General features: G+C 43.3%; 1 protein-coding gene across 1 annotated transcript in view; it reads right to left on the bottom strand.

Moving 5' to 3' along the window:
• The window catches only part of rapgef2b (Rap guanine nucleotide exchange factor 2b), a 104,795-nt gene that overhangs the window by 23,166 nt on the left and 65,204 nt on the right, over positions 1-16,425 (bottom strand). Inside the window, 1 exon segment of the mRNA XM_054597637.1 lies at positions 1,881-2,012. Within this exon segment, the coding sequence (XP_054453612.1) occupies positions 1,881-2,012 (132 nt within the window).

The following is a 16,425-nucleotide window of genomic DNA, read 5'->3' as shown; positions in this document are numbered from 1 at the left end:
TCATCTGAAAGGTAAAATAGAAGTAGCACAAGCACACATGTAAGTAGATCACCACCAGAGAGCTGAGCACAGAAGTTTGATCACATGTGACGAGAGATAATGATTTAAGGTGCCTGAGTGTGTATATATACAGATATATATATATCGCTCAGAGACAGAGCAGCTGTTGCTATAGAAAGATTAAAAGCTGTTAAGAGTTCCAGCAAAGGAGGATTGGGAGCCTGAAGAAAGAAGAAGACACAGGACAGTGTGTTTCACAGAGAGAGAGAGAGAGAGAGAGAGAGAGAGAGAGAGAGAGAGAGAGAGAGAGAGAGAGAGAGAGAGAGAGAGAGAGAGAGAGAGAGAGAGAGAGAGAGCTAGCAGATGGCTGTGAGAGCACGATCACAGACTGCGGACAGGAGATCCTGTTCAACCTGCTCCAGCCAACACACGGGGTTAACACGCAATTACAAATCTGCATTCAAACAATATGATCGGATGCCTCTTGCACGCCCGAAACACAAAGCCAAGAAGAGGTCCAAACAAAACAAAGTGGTTGTGACTGATGCCCCCCTGAGCACAGTCTCAGGCCCACTTACAAACACACAAATAGGCACACAGCAGGTGACCGTATTAGGAGCCAATAGGGCGGGTGCTCTGTGCTAAGAGGATTAGCTGCAGGGTTTGAGGTCCGTCCACAGTCACGAGATTCTGTGTGTGTGTTCTTTTTGAGCTGAATCTTGTTTTTATTTACCGCTGGGGGGGGTGGTTTAAAGTCGTTTGAATATATTTAAATTTCCTTTCGTCAGGGTTACTTATTTATTACCTTAGTTGCACTCCAACCAAAAAAAATTATTAAAAAAAACAGTTGCTCTCTGTAATATTGTAGCATAAACAAATGTCTCATACAACTCCTCTTCACACGAGCTTGTACGTCACAGCTCCCTGGGAGTTCTGTACTTGTGCTTTGAGGTGATGAGAGGCAGAGCTGGAGTCAGGATGTAGGCCGGCCCACCTGCTCGCAGCCGCCCGCCTTGTCTGCTCGTCTCCCGTTGAGCCGGGACGGCGTCCCATTAGTGTCTCATGTCTGCCAAGCGTTTACATTCACTCCCACATGTTCTTGTCGTGCTTAAAGAGACCAACCTGTGGTCCCAGAGGTAGATTTGTCATTTCACCAAGGAGAGTCTCACCGAGTTAATATGAGCTGGGCTTCAGTTCCCTTAATTCATTTATCCGCACAGATTAGGTAAGATCCATTAGCTGACAGTTAATGTATACACTAGTTAACATGTCGTGATACTTTAAAATAGAAAGTAAGCTAACATTGTCAAAGAAAGTGAACCCTAAATCAATCATTTGTTTCCATAGTTTGACATTTTAGGAAATGTTTGCTTTGTTTCTGATAGTTAAATGATCAGATTGATACCATTGGTATGTTTGTGTACAGTAAATGTAAAGCTAGAGCTAGCATTAGCTTAGCTTTAGCAAAAAACTTGAAATTACTCCCTCCAAAAGGTAAAAAAAAGAAATATCCTACCAGCACCAGTATACCTTACCAATAATAATGTTTGTTTTTTAATTGTTAATTGTACAAAATCCAAAGTTGTGATTCCAGTTTTTCAGCTAAACTAACCTAAGCTAAGCTGATAGTACTTTCATATTAACTAGACAGATATAACAGTGGTATTGTTCCTTTTAACTTAATCCCAACAACAAAGATTAAGAAAATTAAACTGGCTAAAGAACTACCACCCAAGCTAGATTTCGTGAGGTTTAATCTCACATGACCGACTCCACGACTCAGTTCAGACTTCGTCCAGTTCACTAACTACCACGACTACTGATCTATCCAGGGGAGTCCAGACTGGGGCCCCCCGGCGCCAACGTGTTGGCGTCCTTACCTGATAAATGTCTGACAGGCTGCTGCTTCCAGAGTCGCTGGTGATACTACATCCTGAGTGGCTGGAGGAGACGTGGGTCACCTGTGGGTGCAAGCCGTCGGCCAGGTGAAGTCTGCTGAAGTCTGCGGGGAGCTGCACATACACACACACAAACACACACACACACACACACACACACACACACACACACAACATACACACAGATGGTCAGTATCAGCCCGCTCAGCCACCACTGGTCACTCGCGCTAACACTCAAGCTGGCTGCCAGCCAAGCGGCGACACACTAAACGGCTTGCTGCCCTTCAATTTGATTGAAGATGTCGTGCAAAGACTTCTCTGCTTGGATACTACTGCATTTCTTTATTTTCCTTGCGTTTGTTTCCTGTTTCATCATTTCACAGTGGACGCACGAGTCATTTTGATGAAATTGTGCATTGTATTTTTTGTCATGTGATTCATACGCCGACTACAAAACGATTATTGCCCCTTTCATTTTAATTGGAAAGTAGCCTAAAACACTCTTCTATTCATGAATACTACTAGGATTATCTTTGTCTTTACTCCACAGCTGTGATTATACAACGTTGACAGAACACGGAAATATTAATTAGTCCCGATGCAAGAGCACAACTTAACACATAATTTATTATCAAAGCAAAGAGAAAAAGGCAGAAAAAAGGAGATTTTAATTAAATCGTGCGCTTCCATAGAACCAGTCAAAAACATTTTTTGTTTAACAAGTTTAACACATAATAGAAGAGTGAATAAAAAGATTATTCTTCACCCTCCGTCTATCCTTGAGTTTAAGAGCTGCTCTCCTTTAATCAAAAAGTATTTTACCTCTGACTGTATCTGAAAAGTGCTATAACACTTATGCAGCTGCTGATATCAGCAGTTAGACGTTAGCTGAGCTGGAACTCTTTTATTAGCAGAGTTAACCAATAAAAAGTGCTGCATACATCAAGGAAATACCCTCATTAAAGCACGCAACTCGCATAACCAACTCGCAGTAATGGGCGGGAAACCCCTCTGAGTAATTCATAGTGTATAAAGTAACAGAGAGACGCACTGTAATTAGCCATATTGTAAATGAGCCAACCCACTTCTCAATGGAGATGACCCTGAAATGTAAAATACATTAGGAATGCCCTGCTGACGGTTTAAGACGCAGATGATTAAAAGAAAAATAAGTACAGCAGTTAGTACAGCAGCAGCGTTTGTGGTTTGTTTGAAAGACATGCTGTGCTGTATCTGTATGAAGGTATTACAGCGGAAACGACACTTTTCTAGGAAAGATGCCAAACTATTTTTGGAGGCAGCTTCTTAAATATGAGTATTTAACACCTTTTCTCTGCTTTCTATCATTATAAATTGAATATTTAGGGGATTTTGAGTCTTAAAAACAGATCCCATGGGCATTTTTCACTATTTTCTGGCTTTTTATAGACAAAAGATCATCAATAAACTTAAAAAATGATCGGCGCATTGATTAATTAGTATACTACTGTACCTTGCATCAACACTTTGGTTTCAAATTGGCATCTACAGTTAGAAAAATGTGATTTTCTAATTAAATTAGCAGTATTCTTTTAATCCCTCAGTGGGTACAGTGCATCTCTTAAACTAGCTATCTAAAGTCCTTTCCATATTAACATGACATTGATATAAAACTTGTAAATATTATAGTTAAGTTATTAATATTAAACTGACATTTTATATATCATTTGAAATGTGCACAATATATAGCGTTTCCGAATGAAACCCATCATATCTGACTAGAAAGCCACAGGGGTGAAATATGAATTTAATCAAACTGCGTGAAACTGGTTCATGGAGTCTATAGATGTAAATATTTTATGGCCAAATGTTTTATTTACCAACATATATTTGATTCCGAGCAGGGAGACTCGCTCTGAGCCCCTTTAAACTCCACTTCTGGCTGCGGCAGATCATCAATATTCATTTCTTTTTTTACACCTAAAATTCAAATATGGTTGATTTAAACTGGGTTGTTTCATTCATCATGTGACATCCGCGCTAAATCTCAACATCAACAGAGAGAGAGTTTAACAGTGTTTTTACATGCTGGATGATTTCAGATGTGGATAGTAAACAAGGTTTTGCATTTTATTTATGTATTTTAAATGTTTCTTCTTGACAGTAAAAAACGTTTAAACCCAGCTTTTATAAAGGCCAGACTATACATTTTATAGCAAAATAACTAAATCCTGAGGTGGGTGTGACCCTGGACAGACTGTGCCGGCAGTAGCCAGGCTTTTAGCTCCTCTTCTCTGATGTGTAAGAGGTAAAATGGTCTCTGAGGAACAGCCTGGGTGTCATCTGCCTCAAAATGCACTTTGGGCTGTAAATAACTACACTGCCTGGGATAGTTTTGGGAAATCAGCCTCAACGGCAGCAACACTATGCGGTCTCACTTGGATAACAAATGGAATAGATTGGACAGAAATGCATCTTGGGAGGTTCATTTGCAGGAGTAAATGGCTTTGAGCCGTCATCTGCTCTTGAACGTACTTTGAGAAAACGTCACATCTTCTGGAGCACTCACCGGTTAATTAGAATTTTGGAAATATGGGAGGAAAAGTGTGCAGAATTATGGTAGTGGAATATTGGAAATTAGTTTTGACAAAAGGACTTCTCTATATTCATGATCTGCTCTTTGAGACAGAGCCACAACAACAACAAAAAAAAATTGAAGAGCTTGGAGGTGTTGTGGCAGTGAATTGATTAGGCAGAAGGTGTGGCAAGATGTTTGGAGACCTTTCTGAGCCGTTTGTGAGGAGGAAAATTAGAAGATAAGACATTTCCATCCACAGGGCGCCTTTATGTGTCATGTGACAAGAGGCTGAGAGCCAGACAGCAGAGCTCCTGTGGCACTGAGGTGTGCTGCGACTGCACTGTGTCAAAGATTGCCATCACGTTTAATTATCTGGCTGGCTGCACTAACCAAAGTGGTCGACCGGAGGGGCCAAGTCAGTCCCCCCCCCCCCCCCACCAGGCTAATATTTCCCCCATCCCCTCGTCTGGTCGACTTCACTCCCAACGCCTCCAGCTGACTTCCACGTCCGTATTATTACTGGCGGGGCATTATTGTGCAGCGTGACGGATCTCTTTGTCTGCAGCGATAAAGCCTCATCGCATTTCCTCCTGATGACTTTTTGGGAGCAAAGCAGATTATGGAGCAGAATATCACTCTGATGTAATACAAAGCCCAGAAGTGGAGTTATGGCGGAGCTACAACAACAACCATTTATATTTATTACCTGCCCATCTGTTGATGCTTTGAGGCTTTATGTTTTCATTGTTGGTTTGCTGACAATTACAGAAATATAGAATATCCTCAGCCTTATCCTTAAAGAATATAAAAGAGTAGCCTTTACAAAATAAATACTGGAAAAAATAGCCCTCAATGTCCATTAAATCCCAAAATGATTCACATTTTGAAGACAGTTTTGTTGCACATTCAATGAATGGAAGTTGACCGAGGGTTAATTAATTCAATATTCTCATTATTGAGAGCACAAGACCGGTCATGTGGATTTTGTCAATACGGCCTTCGAGCCGGTCACTGGAGTGGTTTGTGTGTCAATAAAAATATCCCCACTGGTTTCCACAACCAGCTACAAAGGTCCCCCCCCCCCCACCCAAACAAACCCCCATAAACTACAAGCCCCACCCCCAACCCCCAGGAAAGAAGGGAGAGATAAAGGAGAGGCAGGACAGCAGGATAAAGGGAGAGCGGATAATAAACACTTAATCCTTTCTCTCCACTCATTTAGGTCATCTGTCTGTCGGCCAATAAGCCAGCGTCCATTCCGTCTATAAGCATGTGGTCCATTGACCTCTTCGGCCCGATGGCATGCAAGAGACTGGGCCAAGATGGACGCCAGCACAACAATACTGACACACGTCCTCATTACGCTTTTTTTCTTCTCCACCCCCCAATCAGTGGCACGGCGAGCAGCGATGCGATGCACAGTGCGTCGTTAACCCCCGATCGATCTGCAGAGTCTGTACAGACACGCCGTTGTTTACATCCATTAGTGATCTCCTCACGCAATCAACCATAGCCGCGGTGTTGTGATTACTCTCCTACCTTAACTCAGCCTCTCGGCACTCCTTCCCTCCGAATTCAGTGCCCTCTCGCAAACAAATGAAGTGAGCTCTGTTTAAAAAAAAAAAGAAAAACCCTGCGAGCCGAAAAATGCGTACAATCAGCTGTCACAGGAGGATTATGCATCGCTCTAATGCCCGGGCCACAACACTCAGCTCTGCCGACATGTGAGCAGATGTGGCGCTCCTTAAATTACACCATAGACCTAATGACCTAGATTGCTGGGTGGAAGCGCTGGCCGGCTCTCAATCTCTTTACCGCCTTGTATATGCTGGGGGGGTGAATCTGTGCTACTACACTAGCTGTCCAATACTTTTTGGGTGGCCAAGCTCAGAAATACAACCCAGCATGGAGCGCAGAGCATTAAGTGGTGTCAGAAAAACATCATATATCCTCTGAAAAGGAGGAAAAGTTGAAGTTGTTGGCTTAAATTATGGCACAAAAACACAGCGACATGATTTTTCAGCTTTGCGCTCCTTTCAACATCCAACACGTGGTTTTAACTTTGTCTACTAAAAATAATGGAGAGCAGCCAATGTTTGAAGGCTAAGAGACAGCGTGCACATCCAAGAGTTTCCCCCTGACCATGATGGCAGCTTCTCGCTTTCCTGAGCCTCCCGGATCAAGAGATTAAAACCCTTTCTGCAGAGTGTCCGATTAAATGGGCCTGATATGCTCTCTGGGCTTTCCCCTCCCTAGTTACAGCTCCACCAGTCAGCACCACACAAGCCAGCGTTAAGACAAAGGGTGATGACAACCGAAATCAGGAATACAGTCCAGTCCTCTATATTGCTATGACAATCATTGTTGCTCCAGGTGTCAATTATTGAAAAAAAAAAAGAAAGAAAGTAGGCTTCTCCTGCCTAACGAATGTCGCTGGATGTGCAACAAATCTCCCAAAAAAGTATGTTTGTTTACACAGTTTCATATTAGTGCTAGTTGTTAACAAGGTTATAAGGATTATGGGTGACAGAATGTCAAGTAAATAAAGAAGAGAAGAGAATTGGTGTCTCGTCTGTATTATAATCCAAGCCCAGCAAGCTTAAAAACAAATGGGCCTGTGTCTTTAGCACATGGGCATTATTTCAATGAAACGTTCAAAGATAAGGAGACAGCGTTTATGGTCAAGTCATCTCCAAAAAGATAAAAGCCATAAACGTCCATAAAAAGCGTAATAAATCAACATGAATTGAGCCATGACGACAGTCAACGTGTGCCTGGTTGCAGTAAAGATAAACTGCAGCTGTAAGAGTGGAAATCACGTGACCTCAAAAAAGGGGAAAGATAAGCAAGCGGGGTAATTTCACATGTAGAGGCGGCCAATGGCCATGAACCCACTGTGGTGATGTCATTACTGTAATAAGATCTGGTGGCTGGTGTTGACTCTACCTGTGGCGGGTTTCCTGCTGGGCTAAATGAATATTTACACAAGGCTCAATTTATATGCTAAGAACATAAGACAACAAAAATCTAATGAAGGGGCAGGAGGAAGGAGATAAAGACAGAAAAGGTGAGCTATCTAGAGATCTTCCATGTGAAAGAACAAATACATTTGTACTCTACACTGACTTCTGACTTTGTAGCCAATTTACACATAAAAACAAACTTAGATTATTGCGCTCATGTTTCTGTCTGTTTTATATAATTGCCCTTTGTGTTAACTTGCTGGCATGTCTGCTTGTTTTTGAGGTATGTCTGTAGAAACTAGTCCATCCTGCCAATAACAATTGCTGAATGAGAATGACACCCCATTTGACAGAACATGCCATACCCCCTTTTTAAAAGTAGCAACCCTACAATACAATAAAACATCTTATGGATATTTTAAGCGTGCAAAGTAGCAACTCCTCACTACTCTGCTGTGCTTTTGTTAGATTCCTGGAAAACCAGTCCAATCAATGCCGAAAGATCCATTTCAATGAGGGTATTACTCAAATGGCCCAGCACATCTAGAAGACTATATAGATTCCTGCAGCCGCACTGTATCGAAATGTTGATAGTGCTGATATCAAGGATGCTAAATGGGGGAAAAAAGAGATTCTTGGTGTCAGAGGAGGTCTTCCTGCTGTTCATATTATGAGGAAGGAGGATGAGATATGGCATCAACAATGACACATCCATGACTGTTATACCAATATTAAAGTGATTTCTTTCTTTTTTTTCCTTCCTTTGGCATCCGTGCTCTGCCATCCAGGAACCGTCCATCACTCTGATTTACAGGCCTGCCTGTGTGTGTGTGTGTGTGTGTGTGTGTGTGTGTGTGTGTGTGTGTGTGTGTGTGTGTGTGTGTGTGTGTGTGTGTGTGTGTGTATGTGTGTGTTTGGGCGCGTGGTCCCGACGTGTGAGTGATGCCGGAGGCGCTGACAGCCGATCAATCCGTTCACCGTTCACGTGCAGATGGGTTCAGGGCCTCCCGAGCGTCTGCAGGCTGCTTCCAGCACCACGGACAGCGCCACCGGCCACAGGGCCACCGGCCACAGGGCCACCGGCCACAGGGCCACCGGCCACAGAGCAAAGACGCACCGGAGGGTCAAACTAGTACATCAGCTGCTGGTGAAGGCCAAAACAGATGACAAAAAACACCTACACTGCCCCCCCACCAAAAAAAATAAAAAAATCTATATAAAGTGTATTGTTTTAACCACGTTTTGATTCAAATCAACCGTTTATAGTAGTAGGTGCATTAACGCTTCCAGGGTTAAGAGGTGCACACATGACATCACCTCCCACATCAAAGCACTCTGATTTATTGCTTGAAGGGATTTTTTTTTATTTTATTTTTTTTAATTCTTATTCTCTCCAATGCAAAAGACACCTGGTGTTATTAATTTTATGGGCACATCTGAGGGACCTACAATCAAATATTGTCATTTCTCAGTGCGTCGTAAAACATAACGAGGGGCAGAGACGTCGCTCGTTACACACACACACACACACACACACACACACACACACACACACACACACACACACCTGGATGTGTGTGTGTGTGTGCGCCTTAAACCAATGGAAAAACCATACTTACATCTGTACAGGCATCAATAAGTAGCCTATAACGTGTATGTAAATGATTAACAGCCATTCTATTGACCTGGATGTTGTATTTGTTCTCCTTTATAATAAAATATTCCATAAACACATTATTTACGCGTGTGTGTGTGCGTGAGTGACAGCAAGCACATGGCGGCCGTTTCTAGTACAACACACTGACACACACACACACACACACACACACACACACACACACACACACACACACACACACACACACACACACACACACACACTCCGGTCTCCTCTCCTCCGGCGCCTTCATCCATCCATCCCTGGGAAGGCGCGATAGAAACCCGATGCGCATCCATTAAACTGCCGGTAATCATATTCAAGTAGGTCATCAATGAAGGAGAGAAAAAGAAGAGGAAAAAGGAAAATAAAGATGGAGAGAAGGCGTCGCAGCGTGGGGAGGATACTCACCGGGGTCCTCTCCGGCTGGCTCGGGACTCCATTGCTGTCTGACGCTGCTAATGGTTTCATAATGACAAAATGATCATCCCCGGACCTGCTCTTATTCCTCAGCACAGACCCCCCATCCTGGTCCTCTCCTCCTCTCTCCTCCTCCTCCTCTCCTCCCTCCCCGTCTCTCCGGCTTGACACCCCGGCACCAGCCTCCCCGCTGCTTGCCACAGGAAGAACAAAATATATATCTGTCTGTCTGTCTGTCTTAAAACCACAGAGGAGGAGGAAGAGGAGGAGGAGGATGGAGAGAGGGGAAAAACATCCTTTTATCCAGGAGAAGACGAGCCAGCTTCCTCTCTCTCTCTCTCTCTTGACAATCACATCTCCAGACGGAGAGCAGCGGCGCGCCGATAATAACGCAGAAAAACAGGAGAAAAAAAAAAAAAAAATAGATGAGAAAAATGGCTGACAACACTTTCACTCACGCTTGCTCCCTCCGCCTACCCTCTCTCTCTCTCTCTCTCTCTCTCTTTCTCTCGCTTTCTCCCCTCCCGCACACACAGACGCCTTTATGCACCATTACATTATTTGAAGACCGAGACGCCTGCAGCCTCCACCGAGATACTGTACGTTAAAGCCAGGGGTTTGTTTGGAACGGGAGCAAGGGAGGGAGGAGGATGTGTGTATGTGTGTCAGGGGTGGAGGAGGAGGGGAGGGGGGGGGGGGAGGGGAGGAGGAAGAGGAGGAGGTGTGGTGGTGGTGGGGGTAAGGACCTCCTCCCTGCCAGACAGTGATGCTGTAAGAGCAGCCACTATGGATGTGCCCCCACAACACACACACACACACACACACACACACACACACACACACACACACACACACACACACACACACACACACACACACACACACACACACACACACACACACACACACACACACACACACACACACACGACAGGAAGATAGAAAGAAAGGGCGGATGAAAAAAAAAAAAAAAAAAAAAAAATGAAAGAAAAATGAAAGTGAGGAGGAGGAGGAGGAGGGATGAGAGGGAAGAGATGATGTGAGGTGACACAAAGAGCAAATCGTCAGGTGGTGGTGGGGGGGTGGTGGTGCGGGCGATGCACAGTGGAGAGGTGGGAGGAAGAGAAATACGTTTCAAAAAAGGTAGACAGATCGGTAGATGGATGGATGGATGGATGGATGACAGAGGGATGAAAGGAACGGAGGGAGGAGAGGAGCACAGTGCGCGTAATGCCATTATCACGCTCACTTCGGCACAAGAGCCGGTTGGCATAGTAACGAGAGTGAAGGAAAGCCATTTCCTGGGCGGGGGGGGGAGACAGAAACGGAGACAGCAGCGCTTCCTCTCGAGAGGGCGAGTAAAAGAGGCAGACACAGAGAAATGAAGAGAGAGAGAGAGAGAGAGAGAGAGAGAGTGGAATCGGGTTTTTTCTGAGGAGACGGAGGGGAAAGGAGCTGTGAGAGTAGAGAGTATTCAAAATGAACACAGAGGCTGGCAGCGATGATGTCACTGTCACTCAGCTGGAATAGCCATGGCAACTGGGTGAGCACGAGCATCACCACCCCCCCCACCACCACCACCACCACCCCCCTCCCCTACGCCATCCAGCCCCCTACACACCCTCCAGGGCTTTCAGTTGCTGTGGCGACGGAAGCAGCGAGACGAGGGCGAAAATGGAGGAGGGAGGGTAGACGTGTGTGTGTGTGTGTGTGTGTGTGTGTGTGTGTGTGTGTGTGTGTGTGTGTGTGTGTGTGTGTGTGTGTGTGTGTGAGAAGTGGCAATAGACTTCCACTTCACCTTCCCTCAGCTGTAGTACAATGAGCAGCAGCGTCACCGACAAATAAACAAAACGCAAACACATGAGAGCAAGAGGGTAAAAGAACATGTGTGTGTATAATGTGTGTATGTGTGTGTGTGTGTGTGTGTGTGTGTGTGTGTGTGTGTGTGTGTGTGTGTGTGCTCAGGTGGCAGGCCATGCCTCTGGAGACTCTGGATATTGGATCCATGGAAGGGCCCATATATATATATATATATATATATATATATATATATATATATATATATATATGAAGGTCTCCTGACAGACTGAGATACGAGGACGGCACTTTAAAGGACTGAGAGGCGTCACAGGGAACAATGGAGGGGTTTAAAGGCCAAACAAGACAATAGAAACCAGAGCTGCTGGAGTTCATATCCACATTGCAAATAAATATTAATTCAGTTCACAACCAGGACACAAAGGACTTAATACTGCCAACTAGAGCTGCCATAATTTACACATGATAGCACGCTTCATCAAGAAGCGTCACGCCTCGAAAAGAAGTCGTCATGTCGTTCTCAATAGCAGTCATGTAGTTATTTGCATAACTGTATGAAGCTGCAATACTGTGCATATTAAGAAATGAGACACTAAACCATCATTTTAGCACTGAAACTACTACAACTAGATGATTAATTCATTGATATTTAGAAGTTATTTATTGAGCAAAAATGGCAACAATTCACTGATCTGAGCAGTTGTTCTCTATTTTATGATATTATATTGTATATGTTTAAGCTTTGGACTGTGGTTTCCGAAAATGTAAGATGCCTTGAGTTCTGGGACCTTGTCACGTGATTTTTTTGCTTTTGCAATTTCTTTTTTTGTCATTTTACAGATTAAACAAAAAGCTCAAAAATCCGCCGACTGGAAAATAGTAATAAGTTGCAGCTCTACATTATTTATATACAAGAACCAAGATGCTGAATCTGGAGTATCAGGTCAAAATTGCGCTTAAAATTGTACATACCAACTCCCACAAATATCAATATCTAACCATAACAGCTAATGCAATAACCAATAAAGCATTTGATTCATTTCTTTCTTGCTGAGGCTGGATCTTTTTGTTATGCTAGGACAGACAATGTCTAGAGAGCAGCGTACTACTTGCTGGTTTTGGAGCGGCTCCAGTCAGCGTAATGGGGAGCTGAGTGGGAGGAGGTGAGGGGGAGGGAGGGAAGCTGAAGACCCGGTATGACATCACCCCTCCTGCCCCGAGCCATGATGTAATGTATCACAACAACAAAAAAAAAAAAAAAAAAAAAAAAAAAGCTCAGGTGCTTTTGCTTTGCAGCCCGGTCATTAAGATCTCCGGCAATCACCGGGGCGGGAGGGAAAGAGGAGAGGGGCATCATTACATCACCGCGGCAACGAGGGGTCGTGTCTGGGGAATAGCAGACCTTCCTGCCCAACCCCCTCGTTCTAAAGCGTTCTAGGAACAAACAAGCCAATTAATCTTTTTTTTTTTATTTTCTTTTTTTACTGACTAATCAGTAGCTAAGTGTAAAGGGAGAGAAACACGGGAGCATCGATCTTAGAGGATGGTGACAGTGACGTGAAAGAACACCACTTGAGAATAACATTAATGCACTCGTGCTCAATAGCAGTGTGTGTGTGTGTGTGTGTGTGTTAGATGCATGGGTTGAAGGGGGGATGGGGGTGGGGGCGGAGCCTCATCTGCCATTTGTAAACAGTCTGTGAACCCCGGCGTGGCTGCTGTGCGATGTGTTTATAGGGTCGGCCATGTGATGGTGTTTTGCCTGCTGATGCGTAGCGTTAGAGCCATAAAAACATCATTACGCTGCTGGATGACACCATCACGACACACACACACACCCCCACACACACACACACACACACACACACACACACACACACACACACACACACACACATACATACACACACACACACACACACACACACACACACAAAAGGCTAGTGTTTCAAGGCTGATAAAAGGATGAAAATGTATGGAAAAATCTGCCATCTACCTCCTTTGATTCCCTAATTCAGATCTTTGTTAATAAATACGGTATAAGGCACTAGCTCGCATTTGAAGCATTCTGCTGATGATTTGATGCAAGACGAGATGTTTCTGCATTCAAATCATGACACAGCTGAGATAAAAAAAAACATTTCATGTCATTCGGCATGGTAAAGCATGAGAATAATGGTTGTATCATTCACTTACAGTGATTATATAGTCAGACACATGCTCCCAAAACAGCCTAAAAGAGCCCCACAAACAAACCAGCAAGCTTTTGTCACATCTGGACCGCATGTCTGGGGCTCAGCTGCTCATTCAGTGTTTTTGTTCCTCACCCAGAATTCTGTCTACAGGGACTTTAATGTGTCCTCTTACCCATACATATCTAATAATATACTATAATATACTGGCCTAATTCTGCAGACTTGTTTCCCTTGTTTGTAGCACTCCAGCCCCCTGAATATGTGTTAGTCTTAAATATCGCATTTGATAGGGACTATTTTCAGCTGCGCATTAATACATAATTTATGTACCGGGGGTAGTTATTTAAAGCAGCAGGATGATTATTGTGACTAAGTTCATGGTAATGAAGGAACATGTCAACGAGTTCAACGGTGCGGCTACATTATTTGTTTTGATGAAGCACGGGGGAATAAAATATATCAGATTGGATACACGGACGATTCTTGTGAGTAGGATCAATACTTGTTCGTTTTCATGTGATGTTTTTGACAATAAGAAAAATATAATATTCTGCAGTTCATAAGAGAAATCTGTTTAGTTTTTAACCAAGAAGATTAGGATAGCAAGAAAGTCAGAAAAAAAACAGCACTTTGGTCATCTGATGCCTTTAGGAACAACCACTTAGCTTCTAAAAAAAAAAACTAACACAACTAAATCATATCTCACCACCAGACAAAGAAACGTCCCAAATCTCACTTGACTTGCAATGAGTGAGGCGGTAGTTTTTCAGTAACTTTCCTCAAGAAGACTTGAACTTCTCATAGACACACACTGGCTATTACAGGATCAATCCCAACATAGTGATTCATTGATCTGTGTCGATCCTTACTGACTGAATTTGTTAATAAACCAACAGGAGGCCTCACGGGGAGGAAACACACAGAGCTCCTGAGTGCCAGCTCTGTGCATTAATCCTTGAAGTCGCTCCCATTACGACGGCTCTAAATAGCATTGTTAGAGCGAGAGAGATGATCTAATAAAGACACTAGGATTTCATAGCAGCGGCAGCCCGGGGATTATTTCACTTATCGAGTCGTTGTCACCTGCACGCCGCTCTCAAAATAATTTGGCAGAAAACACAGGCAGCCAGACACGTTTTCAAAGATTGCACACGCAGGTTTCACAGGGGCGAAACATCTGTCGGAGCCTGTGCACCTGCTGCAGAGTGCATGAATCCCAAAAAACCCCACAGTGCATGAAAAGAGAAGCTCTTGGAGAAGAAGTTGCAAAGTAAGACTGTAGGCGAGTGAGCGAGAAGTTGATCAGTAACTAGAAGTTTCCGGATCGGGTTATAGAGTCACTGTGGAAGGTAATGAACTGGAAGTCTTTAACTGTGTTATGTGGGGGCGGGAAGGAGTCACCTCTGTGTTTCTTGCCCAATGTTCCCGTTTCTCTTCTTTACGTATCAGAAAGAAATGGAGAGAAAGGAAAGCTTAGCTAAATGTCATCATCAGCATCTCACAAAGACAATACTCACATGCAGATGTTTAGCAGGGACTATTTTCACCTCGTTCTCTATTTTAGTTCATCGCAAAGCCATACAATTTAGCGCTACACACAGAGTGCACCTGGGGCTGATGGGTAATGTCATTAGTTTTGTAGTCATCTGGTCATAAAAGTAAGTATTGGAATAGTAACATCTTTTATCTGGTGATGACACTAAATTAAAAATGAAGAGATTACCAAAGTCGTAAGGGTCTATCATGAAATTCCACGGCAATCAATTGGCAATATACATATTCTACTAAAAAAAAAAACACTACAGGCCTTAGCAGAGCGAACTTTAGAAGATAACTGGTCAAATAGTGACACTCTGGCATTATTGTATGATATGCACCACCTTTGTAAAACCACACAGGATGAAATCCTTCACACAAGAGGCAGTTTCCCCACAAACAGTAGCCTCAATGAACCAGAACGTAATGCAGTCACAACGCTTTCAGCGCTGGAGCGTATGTATCACAGATACAAACACGAGTAGGGGAACATCAAGAAGTTAACGACAACATACTAAAAAATAACTTGATGATAACTACAAACAGTTGATGGTGGAGACTGTGAATAGTCAAGATTTAAAGCTTCTTCTGAAATGTAATTTGATAGATTGAGGTTTTGTGGAATCTGATGTGTTAACTGATATCATCTTTTGCAGCTTAACAGTTTGTCCCATGTAAAAAAAATGTTTAGATACAACAATCTAGTGCGAATATTTAAGAAAAGTCTATTTTTTTTTTTATGTCTGCAAGTCAGACTGCTGTGTCAAACTGAGCTAGAAACACCAAAACCCATTGTGATTGTGAAACACCAAAACCCATTGTGATTGTGAGTGAGTCATATTCTCCTCCTTTTACACATTAAGAGAGTAAGTGCACCCGACGTGAAGCCAGACACTTCTCTGCACATTGTATTTTTAGACTCATACAAAACATATTTGAACTATTACTTAACCAGACCAGCAGACTAAGAATCATTATGCATATATCAAGTGTGTCCTGCAGCATCCAGCCTTGTCTAACATGCTGAACACAGAGCAGCTCAAACAGCTCTGCTATGAGGGATTTTAAAATCACCTTTATGTGACACAAACTACAAAACAACAGCATACTTTGTTATCCTCGCCATGCAGGCTCATTACCGTAAAAAAAGAAAGAAATGTCATCTGCCAAGCCTTTTGAAAATACTCAACTTCATAAAAAGGTCTTTTGAATGTCAAAATTGACATGAAAAGCAAATCAAATGTCAGGAAGCGTGTTCTATATCGCCGGGTGAGGAATGAACCGCAGCCGCTTGTGAATGAGCAGCTCGTTTTTTTTTTTTTTTTTCCCTCATTTGCATGAGGCACGATTTTCAGCTGGACCGCTATCGAGTACCAACACT

This window comes from Anoplopoma fimbria, chromosome 4 (genome assembly GCF_027596085.1).
Source record: "Anoplopoma fimbria isolate UVic2021 breed Golden Eagle Sablefish chromosome 4, Afim_UVic_2022, whole genome shotgun sequence".
Lineage (NCBI taxonomy): Eukaryota > Metazoa > Chordata > Actinopteri > Perciformes > Anoplopomatidae > Anoplopoma > Anoplopoma fimbria.
This window is presented reverse-complemented; position numbering and strand designations above follow the sequence as displayed.